The 14964-nt window shown below is 41.9% G+C and overlaps 1 protein-coding gene across 2 annotated transcripts in view; it reads left to right on the top strand.

Moving 5' to 3' along the window:
• gse1 (Gse1 coiled-coil protein) overlaps positions 1-14964 on the top strand; it is a 155377-nt gene that overhangs the window by 81843 nt on the left and 58570 nt on the right. The window contains exon 1 of one of the 2 annotated variants that reach the window (XM_017404016.3): positions 11785-12439. The exons of the other annotated variant lie outside the window; for it this stretch is intronic. Coding sequence (XP_017259505.1) covers positions 12403-12439 — 37 coding nt within the window. The 5' untranslated portion in view covers positions 11785-12402. Of the gene's footprint in view, positions 1-11784; positions 12440-14964 lie in introns of those variants that run through there. 2 annotated transcript variants of the gene reach the window in all.

Genomic DNA, 14964 nt, shown 5'->3' with positions numbered 1-14964 from the left:
CTGGAAATGGTAATGCTGTTGGCATGTTGGAGACAAAAAATAAATAAATAAAACGTGCACAGATCAGGTCATCAGCATTTGGTTTTAAAGTAAAAAAAAAAAAAGGTTTTCCACAAATATTTGAAAATGTGGATTGGACATTTAGACCACATTTTAGAATGTGGATTATCACATCTAAACCAAATAAGCCAGTTAAGCAATTGAAAATATACTGAAGTGTTCAGAAGACGCGTTCCCCCTTTGGAACAGTCAGTAGTGTAACTTTCTAAGCTGGGAGCTCTTGGCATCTCGGAAAGACGCATCTCAGAAAGTCTTTAGGCATCTGTGCCATGACACACTGCCCACAGGAATATTAAACATCAAGGGCATCTGGAAATTCCACTGTCATTCTGACATGTTTACTTTTAACAAAATGGCATTGAAAGGGTGGTAATAAAATGTAGGACTTTGAATCATGAGACTGTTTGAGAGTAGCAGTTACTTTTGTTTTTTACTTGTTTTCAATTTTTGTTTACTTTGTTTCACTCACTGTTTGGTTGGTTTTATGAATAGGTGGGGTAGTTTAGTTCAGGTTTTTTCAAGTGGTCTTCTGTGGAGTTGTTATCTGCAGTCACTATCTTACCTGCAGTAGACAGCTGTCAAAATGAGCTCACTCTGGAGAATCAGTGAGTTATTTTCATGAAGTCAGACTTATCAGAGTGGGAACCAGTTCCAGAGCAGACTTTTGCCAACTAAATCAACTCCAGATTAAAATTTTCTAGTGGTTTATGCAAACACTGTCTTAAAAACCTTTATGCATCAAATACATGGATTTTAATGATTTGTTCCTCTGGATACTGTGTCTTTAAAAATGTTTCATGGCAAAGTGTTGCAAAACAGAATACCTAGGCAGAACAATTCTCTGAATCAAACGTAATGCCGTGTAAAATTCAATAAATAGCATTTGCTTGATATTGCTACTAAATTTTTGAGGTTTACATTAGTTTAAGTGTCTGTAATTAGCTCTGTTATAGGCCAATAACGTAACAATTAATGGGACTACTCAATGGGAATTTCTTTCTGATTGTCCAAATGGAGATTGTTCTGACTGCTGTCTACAGATAAGCTACTGTCTGCTGATGAAAACAGCAGATGTAAAGGAAATTTTAAAGATGTTCAAACCAACAATCAAAGTGCTTTTAGGTAGAAAACTTGAAATCTCAGTTCATGCTTACTGGGACATGCTGATTCATTTGGTAAAACTGATGAAGCAAATTTTGCAATAATGAAATCCTGTTGCAGAAGAGGGTTTATTTCATCATGTCCGTTTTAAGCAAGAATGAGGGAAAGGAAAATCTTTGGAAGACTTATTATCATCTTTAACCAATGGGAGAGGGCCCTGCTATGACACACAAGCTGTTTGCATCAAACTGTCAAGAAGGATTTATACACACTCGGGACATGCTGCCAAAAGGAGTGAAGTAGATGCATTTCCATCTAGCAGGTTGTGGTGTTAATCAGTTCTTGGATGAGAACATAGTACGGTCTGGATGAGTTTTTATTTTATAATTGCCTAAGTAAAATGAACACATGTTTATTTTGAAGAGTAAGTCGACGCTAAAATGTTTGAAAAACAAGAACCATAGACAATTTGCTTTTCATCATCTCTCGCATATTCTCGAGTTTTCTTGCTGAGATATTTGAGATTATTAGTAGAATAATAATGCTTTAGCTCTAATTCTTTGTAAGTCACATCAAACAGAACCCAATCAAGACATTTATAACTGAAAATAAGAATATCATTAACTATAGCACTGAGATTGTTTCAGCGAGAAGGGTGAACTCTGACACGGGACATCTCAGAGTAACAGCCCTCCCCTTCCTCTATTTCAAAAATGCTTTGCAAAGGGTCTGTTCCCACGGTGACCAAGCTCAGCAGCACCATGGTTACTGCAGAACCCTTTAAATCCACCTCAACCCCCCTTTCAGTGTTCCTTGATCCCTTCTTCCCCCTCTCTTTAGCAAAGGAGAAATGTTTTGACCTCAGTCTCAAATGATCTTGACACATTAACAAGCAGTACAACCACCAAAACATGCCACTGGGTGGGATAAACCTGCAGTTCAGACTCATTTCTCACACATTACTGTTTGTGCTTTGGCTGAAGGTGGTGCGTGTGACATGAATTTAGGTTTGGCCGTTCACTGATCAAAGAGCTGCGTTTAGCCCAATTGGAGCTTTTTTGTGCACCGAGTCGCTTTAAGAGGTTTAGCAAGATTTTCTCCTTTTTTTTTTTCTGTCATACATAAATGAGCCGCACAGAGCATTTCAACACAGTGAGCGCAGAGATTTATATGGCTGCTGGATAGATTAATCTGCAGAAAAGATGGAGAGGAGAGCAAGAAAAGACTATTCTTGGAAGGCCTTTTCTCCTTGTGTTGATGGCAAACCAGTTTTTGGCTCCCAGGATAAACTATATCCAATGTCAGGTGAATGACTTTCTCCTTATTTTAGGCTGATATAGCAAAACTTTCACCAAAAAAAACTGATGTGGTGTATCTGTATTAATTTATTTACATTAACAGCAATTTTTGCATAAAACACAAGCACAAATGAAGAGGTAGAGGTCAATTAGTTAAGCCTACTGCGGTATTCGGGTCAAATTGACCCGAAGTTACAAGGGCCTCTCTACCTCACTTCATTTTTCTCTCTTTTGAGGGTTTTAGGAGGGTTAAAAGAGGAAAAAGAATGTCAAAAAGGAACATTAAATTAAACAAAAATCCTTTAAATAGGGCAAATAACAAGAGAAATAAGTTGTCAAGAGAAGAGGAGCGAATTAGAGAAGAGCATAACAAAGAGGTATAACTTTGGTCATTGTTACAGGCTTCAGGTCAGGAAACACATTATGTCTCTTCTACTTTATCCAACTTTCTCTGCTTTCCCTCTACTCATTACTCATCACAAATGCCACTCTTTCTCATTTTCAGCCTTGTTTCTGCATTCCAGACACTGAAAGCATCAAAAAAGAAAAGGCATACACTGACTAAACACCTTAAATAACATCAGCATGAGACAATCATTTGCTTTCATCTATGCAGCAGCAGCGAAATGTCACAGAAAGCCACAGAGTGATACAGAGAGACATAAGGAGTATTTAAAATCTAAACACAGATAACTCCACCCAAACAACCCCTTGTGTTTGTGTTTGAGGATGTGCACATTGGTTTGTGTCTATGTTCATGGAAGTGTGTATTTGAATGTATTAAGGAGCATCCTTCTGCTTTGGCAGAGGATCACAGAGTCTTAATTCGGTTGTTATCCATGTTTGAAAATGGAATTGGCTGCAGTGTTTGTAGAGCTATGGCTGCTGGTGTGTGTGTGTGTGGATGTTTGGCACCAGACGGGAGGGTTGCTGTGGGTCCACGCTGGCGTAGTTGGAGCTGGAACGTGATTGGTGGGGACAGGAGGCCAAAGGCCGCCCAGGCTAGCGACTGCCACTTGGTAGGATGCCCCAGCTAAACACGGGCCAAATCTGTAGAGATTCGCCCCAACTCTTTTCTTTCTGCTGCTGTTGTATCCTGAATGTTTTGTCTGCTCATGTGTTTTACAGGAAGAAAAGGAAGATGAAACCTCCACATATGTGACAGTTTTCCTCTCAACCTTTTGCCTTTAATTAAATTCTGTGCTGTAATTATAATCAGGCAGTATCAGAGCCAGTGTTTTTGCTCTCATCAATGAAGGGCCCTGCTTAAATGCTGTAATGTAAAATGTACAACCACACAGAAGCAGTTAGCAGCTATTTGATTCTCCTCTTAATTAGATGTTTACTTTTTACCTTGGAGTGCCCTCGTAAACTGGCAGCCTGTTATTTGTGCTCGTTATCCAGCGAAGGGGGCGTTCACGGCGTCATCTCACCGCCAGGGAGAAACACTGAAATCTGTGTATTATTGAGCTGCTGCGAGGGGAAAAAAAAGGGGAAAGGCAGGAGGAGCACAGAAAAGAAAAAGAGAAGCAAAGTGAAAACAAAAAGGGATAACTGGAGAGGAAGAGAGAAAAAAAGGAAAGATGATTAATCCAATCAAGCCTCTTAGTGTTTCATCAATAGGCATTGTTCAAAGATGGCTGCCTCTCTCCAGCTTGAGCTGTGGGCTGCAGCTAGGCTAACACTCAAGCTAATCCCAGAATAATACAGAGATGAGGGCAATGCTGACGATGGGGACTGTACCAGCAGATTAGTAACAGCAAAGGATTCACTCGTACACACACACACTGAGCACGGGATAGAGCGGCAGTCACAGATTGGGTTAGGTGCCGATTGGATTGAACAGCTTATAGTTTTATCTCATGTGAATGTGTGCTGCTGGACTGAGCTGCTGGGGATTCACACACTACAGCTGTGTGAAGCTGAAGAGGTCATGCATGAACGTTTGGCCATGTTCTCTGACACATGTGTTTGTGTGATACATGGGTGGCTCTTTATCATTAAAATTTGGGCTTCTGAAGTAAATAATTGTTTACAAGCAGGCTGCATCGTCTCCAGCTGCTCAAAGCTGTTGGAACGATGTTGCGTGTTTGAGACGCGTTGCTGTTTTAGAGACGCAACTCAATTGTTCTGGAATGGTACTGCATGCGTATGTATTAGAAGCACAATACTCGCTTTGCTTCTTTTTTTTTCCATCCCTGTCACTCAACATTTCCTTTTTTATTCTCCTTCCCATGTTATCTGCTTTCCTCTGTCCCCCTTGTCGATTTCCCCTCCCTGCCTTCCCCCCTCCACCCTGCAGCATTTTCTGAGATGACAGAAGGGTGTTTTTCCTTTGTTGTGGAGCTGCTCGCACATTCTCTCCTCTGTTGACAGGTAAAAGACATGAAAGATACTAAAAGACTGAGCACGATGGAATCCTCTTGGGAGGAAGAGGAGGTGGGAGGAGAGGACTGATAGCAAAGTGGGAGAGAGGAAAGGGGAGGGGGGGTGAAGCAAAAATGACTGCTGAAGCTTGGCTAAAGGTAAAGTGTTTAGTGAGAGAAAAGGAAGGATTGAGTCAAAGGAGGAAAGGCAGTGGGGGGGAAGGGTTTGACAGCCTGTGACCTCGGGTAAGTCTCTTCGACTGTGTGCTGATGCGTGAAACCTGAGCACACGCAGTATTAGCACGCCTCACTTACCGAGCACAGCAGAGGTCTGACACAGGGCACGGCAGCCTCCCTACACACACACACAGCTCTCCAACATACAAACATTACAGCCACACATGTTGGCACATCTAATGATTCACTTGCTCAACACTTATAAGACTCTCACACACAAAGCTACAGCCTTGTAGCAGCATAGTGTGTTAAATTGACTCACACACACACGCACACACACAAAGTGAAGAGTGGTGAAGGTCAGTTCAGGCCCTGCAACAAGCCCCGAGGTGCTGGTGCTGCACTGCCCCTTCAGCTGCTCTCTGCTGCCTGCGTACATACACAATTTGTGTGTTGGCTTGGCGTCCAGCCAGGCCTCGTACAGTTGTGTGATTTACAACTCGCCTAAGGCAGGTCGAACTATAATCCAGCTCTCTCTAGCTTTCTTTCTTTCACGCTGCTCTCCTCCTCCCAGTGTGTGTAACTTAATGGGTTAACCATCTCTGTCCAATAAATGTGGATAATTGAGACAAACAAGCCAATGAGGAAATGTCACAGGAGAGCACAAGTCAGGCGAGAAACACTCTGCCAACAGCATTCTGAATGTGTGTCTGTGTGTGTGGAGGGGGGCGGGGGTGCGGGTGTGTGTGAGAGTGTGTGTGTGGATGCTGCCATTGGATCACTAGTTTATTGCGATATGTTTTCCATTTTTACCTATGCACATACATGTAAAATATGCTTGTTGCTAGCTCTGTTTTGGCATGTTGCTGTAAAGCAGGATGTTCCTGCTGCGTTTGCTCCCCAGGTTTTCTAAGCTGCGTTCACATACTTTACAACTGCCTCTGGGCGATTTACACACACACACAGAGCTACATACATTCTGGGTGCACAAACAGAAGAACACACAGCACACATGTGTACACGTATTTGTTAATCAAATGAGTTATGCTTTTAAAGAATCCCTACTCCATTCTTTTTCCATTCATTACATTGTGTCGGGTTCTCTGTTCTCTGAGAACTTGCTGAGAGGCGTCAGATGTGACGCGTTTGATGTGGAAACAGACAGAGAGTTGGAGGATGCAGGTAAGAGGGCTGAGTGACAACAAAAAGTCTAATCAGGGCATAGATGTGTGCTGCGATGCATTCCCTCAGCTGAGAACAGGAATGTTTCTGTTGTCTGTGCTAGAAAGCAGGTGTGCCACGAGGGATTGTGGGAGGGAATATGATAAGACGGCGCATCAGTTTGTCAGCTCTGGCCAGCTCTCCCCCACCTGCTTTCTTCTTCTCCTATCGCCAAGCCACAACGGAATCCACGTTAAATCTGCAGTGACAGGATTCTGCTTGAGCACAGTGATGCAGGCTAGATTTGTGAATATTTAAATGTGACTTTAAAACAAAGACAGGAGGCTTCTGAACATATCATTAAAGCTAAAACTGGACAGTGTTCGTGTGACAAATCAAAAGCTTTTCTGCTCTTTGAACAAAAACTTATCAGCACATAACTGAACTTTGTGTTGACAGTAATTTTGCTTATATCTGTAGCAATATGGTAAAATACACTGATCTAGAGCAGCATTAGTAGCTTTGTTTCTAGCTACAGATATTAGCAGTGCAAAGCTACAGAAACAGCTCTGATGTGATTTGTGCAGGCAGTCTGTCATCAGCCACTCCTGCTTTTTCCTCCTTCCCTCTTGAGTTTTAGTTTTTAGCTTATTTCTATACTTTTACACTAAAAAGCTGTATTTAGATTAGTCCAGTGGGTTTAAAATAAGTAATAATATAATAACTGGATGTGCTGCAATTGTAAAGGAAGCCTTACAGGTGTAACACTGATTAAAAGTCATTAAATATATAGGCAACTACATTATTTACTTTTCACCACAAACGTTTGAAAGCTACTAAAGATGACATACATATAACTTTGATCCAATTATACAGCACAAGCTGTCTGTTTGTATAGAGGAGGCCTCTACTCAAGCATGGAGCACAGCAGTGAGGTCACCTAACATGCAGATATGGGCTCCTCTATGAGTGTAACGCTGCTCTCTGATTGGACAGCTTGATTTGTAATCAAGGTTTTACTATCCAATTAACTTGAGGTATAAAAACAGAGCTAGAATCTGAACTCATAACTTCAGTCACAGACAGTTTATCTAACCTGACTATGGATTTTTACACAATTTTCTGCAAATACAAATCTTTTCTACACAAGCACAAATCTTTTTTAACACTTGCACTAACTTGAATTTCTCAGCCAGCTTTATTTCACAAAATGACAAAAACTTGGCTGTATTTGATTTCAGGGTCAAGCCTGTTGAGCTCTTTTGGAAAAAGACACGTGATAAAAACTTTACTGACACTCTTTAGCTGTGACCGCACTGGGCAACGGAGCCTACATTAGACATGAGTGTGTGTGAACTGTTGAGGAGTATTGGTGACAGGTGTGTGACATGCTCTGGATGAGTGTGGGTCAGTATCCGACAGCAGACACAGGAGTGTGTGTGTGTGACTGAGCTGTAACTGTATTGCATTGTCTGAAGTGTGAAGTAGATTTTGAGAGCAGCTAGTTTTGCATGCAGTGAATGAGTAAATGTTTTCTGTCACTCTTATTGCATATCAGTTATTCTTCAAAGACCTACTTGATTAAAATTTAAAGGCCAAAGCATGTGTTTCTTATGATTTTTACCATTGTTGTTCTAATAATTCAGTCTTTCCATCTATTTTTGTGACTTTTGTGAAGTTTCTGTCATACTTCCTGTCATGCATTTGAAAGTTCTACCTATAAATTAGAGCATAAAATCATTAGTAGTAATATATAAATATATATATATATGTGTATATATATATATATATATATATATATATATATATAACTTAAAAGAAGTGCAACTTGATGTTTTTTTTTCTTTTCCATGCCAACCACCTTGTGGCTGCTGCACACTTCACCTCTTACACTGACTACTCACTTCAAAGGTAAGTGCTTAAACTCTTGCAGAAACATTCACATTGCTGAGTTGCTTTATCTGTAATCTGAAAGCTCTGTGTGTTGAAGTTCTTAGCAAGGCCACACTCCTGGATAATGTTGCTTAGAAACAGAAGTGAGTTAAAGTGCGCAGCCGACCTTGGTTGCTGTCCTGTTGACACAGAGGTGAGGAGCGGTGATTAAACTGTAAACATGCTGACTATCACTTGGAGACAAAGAATACTTTTTTTCTCTCTCTCTCTTGGTTGTAAAGCTGGATGCAACATTTTCAAAATGTAGCTGTTTTTGTTCAGTCCTGAAGAGGCAGTTTGTGTGTGTATGTGTGGCCTGCATGCGAGTGTGGTGCTCAGCTGGCCAAGCGAGAGTTGTGTAATTGCAGGGTTATTGCTGCTGAGCCTGATGGGTAATGACACATTTGCAAATTAATTCTCAGTGCAAGGCTGTGATTAGCATACGGAGAGAAGCATCTCGCACACAAAGACCGATACACACAGACGCGCACATGCTCACACACACCGCACGGGCCTCTAATCACCAGTGAGGGGTCGGGTTAAATGGGTGTGTGTGTAGCTGGAGTGGGTGCGGGTCTGAGCAAATAGGGGTGAGTGAAGGGTTACAAGATTTTATTTTTTATCACATTTAATACAAGTGGGCACACCAAAGTCCAGCGTATTTTTTGAAATTAAAACCTCTGCTTTGCTACTTACTAAAGGCCATCTTTTTGTTTTTGATCAAGTCAAGTGAGGTGGACAGTCCTTTTTTTAAATACAGAATTGAATTGTAAATTTATTTTTTCTACTTTTGTTGCATGGATTTTAAAACTCAATTTTGACTTTGAGAATCCAACACTTGCTCTTTTAGCATCATATCAGAGTGCGGAACATCACAGATCTGTACTGTATGTGTTTAAGTGAATATGATTGTGATGCCTTATCTCTGCTGTGTGGACATATTTAGTGTTTAAGATCTTTTTGTTTTATTTTTTTCTGGGGGGCAGGGCATACAATTGTTTAGTGGACAGGAAGTTGTCATGGCAGGTTTGTGTGTCTCTGCCTTTGTCAGCTGAGTTGTCCCTCCCAGCCCCTGTTTTCCTCCCTTTTTCAACGCCCCCTTTTCCCATGTTTTGTTCTTCGCCTTTCCTCTTCTTCCTCCTGCTCTGTTACTTTTTGATCACAGTGTTTTCAGTTTCATACACCGCCTCAGTCTCTGAGGAGCTTTTATATCTTTCAGTGTGTGTGTCTGTTTGTAGCCTTCAGCATGTGCTTTCCCTGTTTCCTTAGACTTCTTGTAAAATGTGACTCATTATACTACTTTTAAATAACAGAAGACAATAGCTATTCTCTTACATTTCCTATCCCTCAATGAGCAGACACAAAACCTGACTTTTTTTTCCTATTACCCATCAATCTTGCTTGTGAGTAAAGCACACAAAAGTCATAGTTTCAGTTTAAGCGAGTGACTTTTTTATCACCAATGTTTTTTTGTTTTTTTTCCAATCATTTACTGATGTAAGAAATTTGACTTTTGAAATTAGTTTGTTCAACTAACTACAAACATTTGCATCACCTGCAGGACTTCATATAAAAGAAGGAGACAAATAAAGTCAAATAATAAATCTATTGTTAAGTAAAATAGTAGATAAAGTGATTTTTTAAGGGCTTCTGCAATCCAAAAGTGAAGTTGCCAAAAATTTTGCCAACGATGGTTCATAAAGTAAAAGAAAATAAAAAACTGAACTTGAAAAGTTCAGAGATTTTTCACTCTCCTCAAATTCTGATTGTTTGATATTATTTATATCCTTTTTTATTATATTTGATTTTTTTTGTCTACTTTTTGCAGATATTTCTTTGTAGTTTTAAGGACAGCAGTTTTGGTGTTCTGCACTTTTGCAATGGCAAGCAGTAAAACAAATCGGAGGTTTGCAGAAAGAAAATTGACTGTTGACTTATTTGAAAACAACTTATAATACAGTTGAATGTATATTAACATTTAGTGGAAATTTTATCAAACATCAGTCTTTTAGTGCTTGAAAACAACAGATCTGATCTTTTTCCGGTACTCTTTTTTTTTTTTTCTTTTTTTTTATATTTTGTCCACCTCTCAGGAGCAGGTAGCTGAATTTTTAGGTGTCTGTCTGTGTCTGTCAGCATGTCATCAAACTTGTTGGTGGAGTGCCTCAGGGAGACACGTCACCTCCCAGCCTGTCTCACAAGCTGTGAGACACTTCAGCGCCCACCTCACACACACACACACCTGTGCAGATCAGCACCAAAGTATGCTCATGCCTCTCAGCGATGATAATGTGGTCTGTTTGCACACACTCAGCTGCATGCAATGATGTGATAGTAAATGTGAATATGTTGAACATTTTCACTTTTATCTGTCTTTGTGTCATCGCGTGTACACCTCCACACTGTTGTCACAATTAATTAAATATGTATTGACTTCGTTGTATCAGCGAAACCTCCCCCTCCTCCCTGCTTCTATTCATATCTCGATATGTAGACTTCCACCCCAACTCCTCTTCCACTCTTGCTTTCTCTTTCTTTCTGTCTCCTCCTTTAGTCACCAGTCCCTATTAGAGATCATTTGCCCCATTTGCATGGCTTTCTCACTCCCACTCACTCTCACCATGCTTGTTGTGCTCGCGGAATGTGTTTTATTTTTCCTCCTGTCCTCTGAGTCCTCGCGAAGGCATAGGACCCCCCTCAGTGCACCTCCCTCCACTTCCTCACTGAACTCCTGCCAGTCTCCCATGTCTTTCTCCCCTACAGAGTTTCGTAGAAAGGACTGGAGAGAGTGTCAGCCCAATGGGTGAATTGTCCTGCGCGACTATTTCCCCCACACTCCTGTTATTTTTGTGATTTGGCAGAGATGCTTCCCAACAGATAGTTAACTCCTCACCCCTTTCTGCCACCGTTTCGGTCAGGTTTGTGCGCAGAGCAGGCGGGATGTTTGTCCAAGTGTGCTGGGTAGGTGGGGGGGCTGGGAGGGGGTACTCTGCTGTTGGAGCAGCATGGTGAGCAGTCTGTGCACTCGGCTGCACAAGCCAAGTTTCCTAGATGGACACACAAACGCACCCACACACTCGCAGACAGAGACGAGGACTCTCATTTTCAGAGAGGAGAATGAAGGCGGGGGGAATCTTTTGTATTTTCCTCCTCCAAACGCGTAGCTCTTCTATTGTGAGCTGCCCTTGAAGACCCGCAGCATCTCTCTGCGTTTGCTATTGGGGCGATTCTTTGCCTACTGTCTGATACAGTGTGAACAGATGCTCCCTTGATACTCGTTGGCCTCTCGCTGTCACCGGGGCTGTGCAATCAGCTGTCACCCTGACTCCAAATTGAACTGTGGCCACTCTCCTCCTCCTCTTCCTCGGGTGAAGCATCAGCACTGGCTGGTATTTCCTTTTCATCTGTACCGCTGCCTATTCTATCTCTTTTTTGCTTTAAATCCACCATCTCCCTCACACAAACACACACCACCCTTCCTTGCTTTCTCGGTGTGTTGTTGCCTGAAGGGAGATCATTCTGCCCTCCTTCCATCCTCCTCTCCTCCACCTCCTTCTATTGGCAGAGAGAACGAGAGAGAGAGAGAGAGAGAGAGAGAGAGAGAGAGAGAGAGAAACCAGAGGAGAAGAAAGGGAAAGAGAGATAGTGGCAGCGGTAGCACAGGAAGCAGAGCTGTCTTTCCTCTGATCATCTTTCTTGGATAGAGGGATAAAAGACAATCCCAGGAAGCAGAGGCTGCACTCGTCTCCAGGATTTACCCAGCCGGGTTTTATTCTTCTGCCTACCTCTTTTCTCCTCCTCCTGGCACTTGGACCTGCGAGCTTTTACATCTCTTTCTCTCTGGCTGTCCCGACTCTCTGGGTGTGTGCCTGTGTGGGGTTCATGAAAGAAGAAGCTACAGAAAGCGTGCTCCCTGCTGCCGTTTAGAAACGGACAGCTAGTGCGTGACCTCTTGCCCAGGGGATCTGGGGCAAGAGTGAGCGGGTCGAGAGCGGGGGCGTGCTCAGGGGTTGACCCTTGCACTGCTCTGTCTGTGTGCATCCGTGTGACTGTCTGAGGGTTTGTGTGTGTGTGTATATGTGTGTGCGTCCTGGCTGGCTGGGCGGTCCCAGCCTCACGCTTGGTTAGCGAGGACCAGAGAGCAGGGATGACAGGCTGAGTCCCAGCCCAGCCTCACCACACACAGAGCCTCGTTTCTGGGTGGCTGTGAGGGCACTCTGCCTCTGTCGCGCAGTCATCCAGGACGGGATTGCTGCCTGCATATTTGAAACAAGTTGCTTCTGCTTCATGACACGAAAACTGTAACCATGTTTGGACTAAAAGCGCCACTTTACTATTTACCAGGTAAGCTAATGTCAATTATATGGTATGGAAAAATGTACTTCTTTGTGTGGTTTCATGCAATATGCTTACCGACTTATTTTAAAAATGTGCAATGTTTTCTGCAGTGTATACATGCTCCTGTGTGCCTTTCTATGTTTGTGTGTTATGAGAAAGTACACTTTGGGGTTTGAGGTTAGTGCTGGGGTGCATCTAAGGAGACACTCTTCTTTGTGCTGACGGTTTTTGAGGTCTGAATGTGAGATCCAGTGTTGGTAATGTTGTGTGACAGCAGCTCTTGCTCTTTTTCTCTAACCTCTCAGCCTTTTACCAGCATTGAAGTCAGCAGGTAAACAAGACACTAACTGGCAGCGAGTGTGCTTTATCCAGCTCAACCGCACAGTAAGTTTGAGAAGCGGGGCAAATGAGCGGTTTTGTATGTGCCTCGTGCGTGCACATCTATGTGTCTTTGTGTCTGTGCTGGTAAGCGTGCATGCTTGCACACACGCACATGTTTGTGGTGTTGTGTGTCTGTGCGAAAGTGTGAGTGACTGCTAAGGCGGCATGAGGTTACCACCGGTCGGCGCTTAAGTGCGTGTCACGGCTCACTGGGCACTGATTGTGGAGAGGAGAGCCAAGAGAGGGCGGTGAGAGAAGGAAAGGCTGACTGTAGAAGAAATGGAGAATCAGACAGAGATAAACCTGAGAAAGACAAAATATTTATTTTTCTCTTGGGGCCCATATCGTCTTATTTCTTTCATATGTATGCATGCAATATGGAAAATCTTTCATAAATGTATAAAACTCTTGCCTGTTCTTTGATTTACATGGGAACTATTTGCGTATCTTTGAAATTTACCAAATGTGCTCTGCCATAAATAAATTATTTTTTCTCACTGCTTACCCTCAGAGATGCACATTGTAATTCACTTCCTGTGTAACAGTGTTACATTATGTACAAAGATCCTTGTCATCAGCCTAATATGTTCTTTTCTTTATGTGTGACTGTCGCCTCCCCTCAGCAGGATAAATGAAACTTAGCAGGGATAAATTATGTACCTGTGTGGACCTGTTTTACTCAGTAGCTCTGCTGGATTACAAGCATTTCTTCTGTTTGAAGCCAGAGACCCACTGTTTTTTTATTATTCTGCCTTTAAGTTGTACAAACACTGAAACTGTCTGTTAAAAGACATGGTTAAATTTTACTTTGTTTTACTTTTTTGTTTCTTCATGCACATTTGTTTCAGAAGCATGAACAAATCCTACTTTAAAATTCAGGCAGAACTGGAGTTTTTATTTTTTTACTTTTTAATTATGAGGTAGAATATCAGTCTCAGTGGAGGTCTCTGTACTCAGACTCCCCTTCTAGGTAATTGTGCTTGAGACTTAAGATGTGAGCTGACAGCAGAGGCATTCAGTATTCTGCATGTATGGATTTAAGATGAGGCCATACATTTATGATTTTTTAACCTGATAAAATGAAACTGTTTACATTATTTTACTGTACAGAAATTTTAGTTTATGTCTTAATTTTATTTGTGCAACTTTTGAGGAATACAAGTTTGACCTGCAGTAGTTATAACAGCTAATCAAAAAGCCAAAATATACAGATCATCTATCATAAATATAAGAACACCTGTCAACTAAAAACAGATTGCCTTTCTGTGTTAATTTAATTTCCAAAGCTCTCTCTCCAAAATCTTAGTGGGATTTGATTAAACTGTATAGGAAATTGGTGTCACCAGTTCACAATAATCATTTCAAAATAAGATGGTGTCATTTTCACATTTACCAGTATTTATCTGTGTTTTGTAAATCCCTTACTCCTTTTGCAGTATGCACTCAGGGTCTTGCTTCCCACCTCATTTTTTTTCAAAAGCAGGGTTTTGAAATGGATATTTGCTGCTAAAGGCCACTGAAAGCCTGCTGTGCAAGAAATAAAGACAGAAAAAAGACACACAGAGGTGCTTGTGTCAGGGGTTGCAGACAGGGACAAAGGACTCAGTGCAGCACTTTTCTACGTTGTGTCAAAGCCTCTGACCGGTGTGCTCTGCAGACTTGAGGTAATGCACGCTTGAAGCAAACACAGTAATATAGAAAGAAACAACAAGAACCACGAGAGAGACGATGATAAATTAAATTAGAAAAGATGTAGTGATACAAAAATGGAAAGGGGGCATTCAGTTCTCTATTTTGTCGCCTCAGGACTTTTTCTGTCTGACTTCTGTTCACCAACCAATTATCTCCCTCTTCATGCTTCTTGTTTCTGTTCATCTGTTTTAAAACTATAACCTTTTACCTACTCTTTGTTGAGGTCTGTGTGTGTGTGTTAACTAAACCCCCCCGGGATCCCCAAACCTGCCACACCAACCTACCCTGCAGCAGGAGAGCCACACAGATTAGAGACACAGAGAGAGGGTCTTCGTTGTGACAGAGGCCAAATCTAGTAAGGTCGCTGTGGGTTTGTGTGTGTGTGTGTGTGTGTGTCCAACACTGTGGGTAGCTTCTCCTCTTCCCCCCTTCTTTCATTCAGCCACTGAATAAGCCCC

Source organism: Kryptolebias marmoratus, linkage group LG15 (assembly GCF_001649575.2).
Source record: "Kryptolebias marmoratus isolate JLee-2015 linkage group LG15, ASM164957v2, whole genome shotgun sequence".
Taxonomy (NCBI): Eukaryota; Metazoa; Chordata; class Actinopteri; order Cyprinodontiformes; family Rivulidae; genus Kryptolebias; species Kryptolebias marmoratus.
This window is presented reverse-complemented; position numbering and strand designations above follow the sequence as displayed.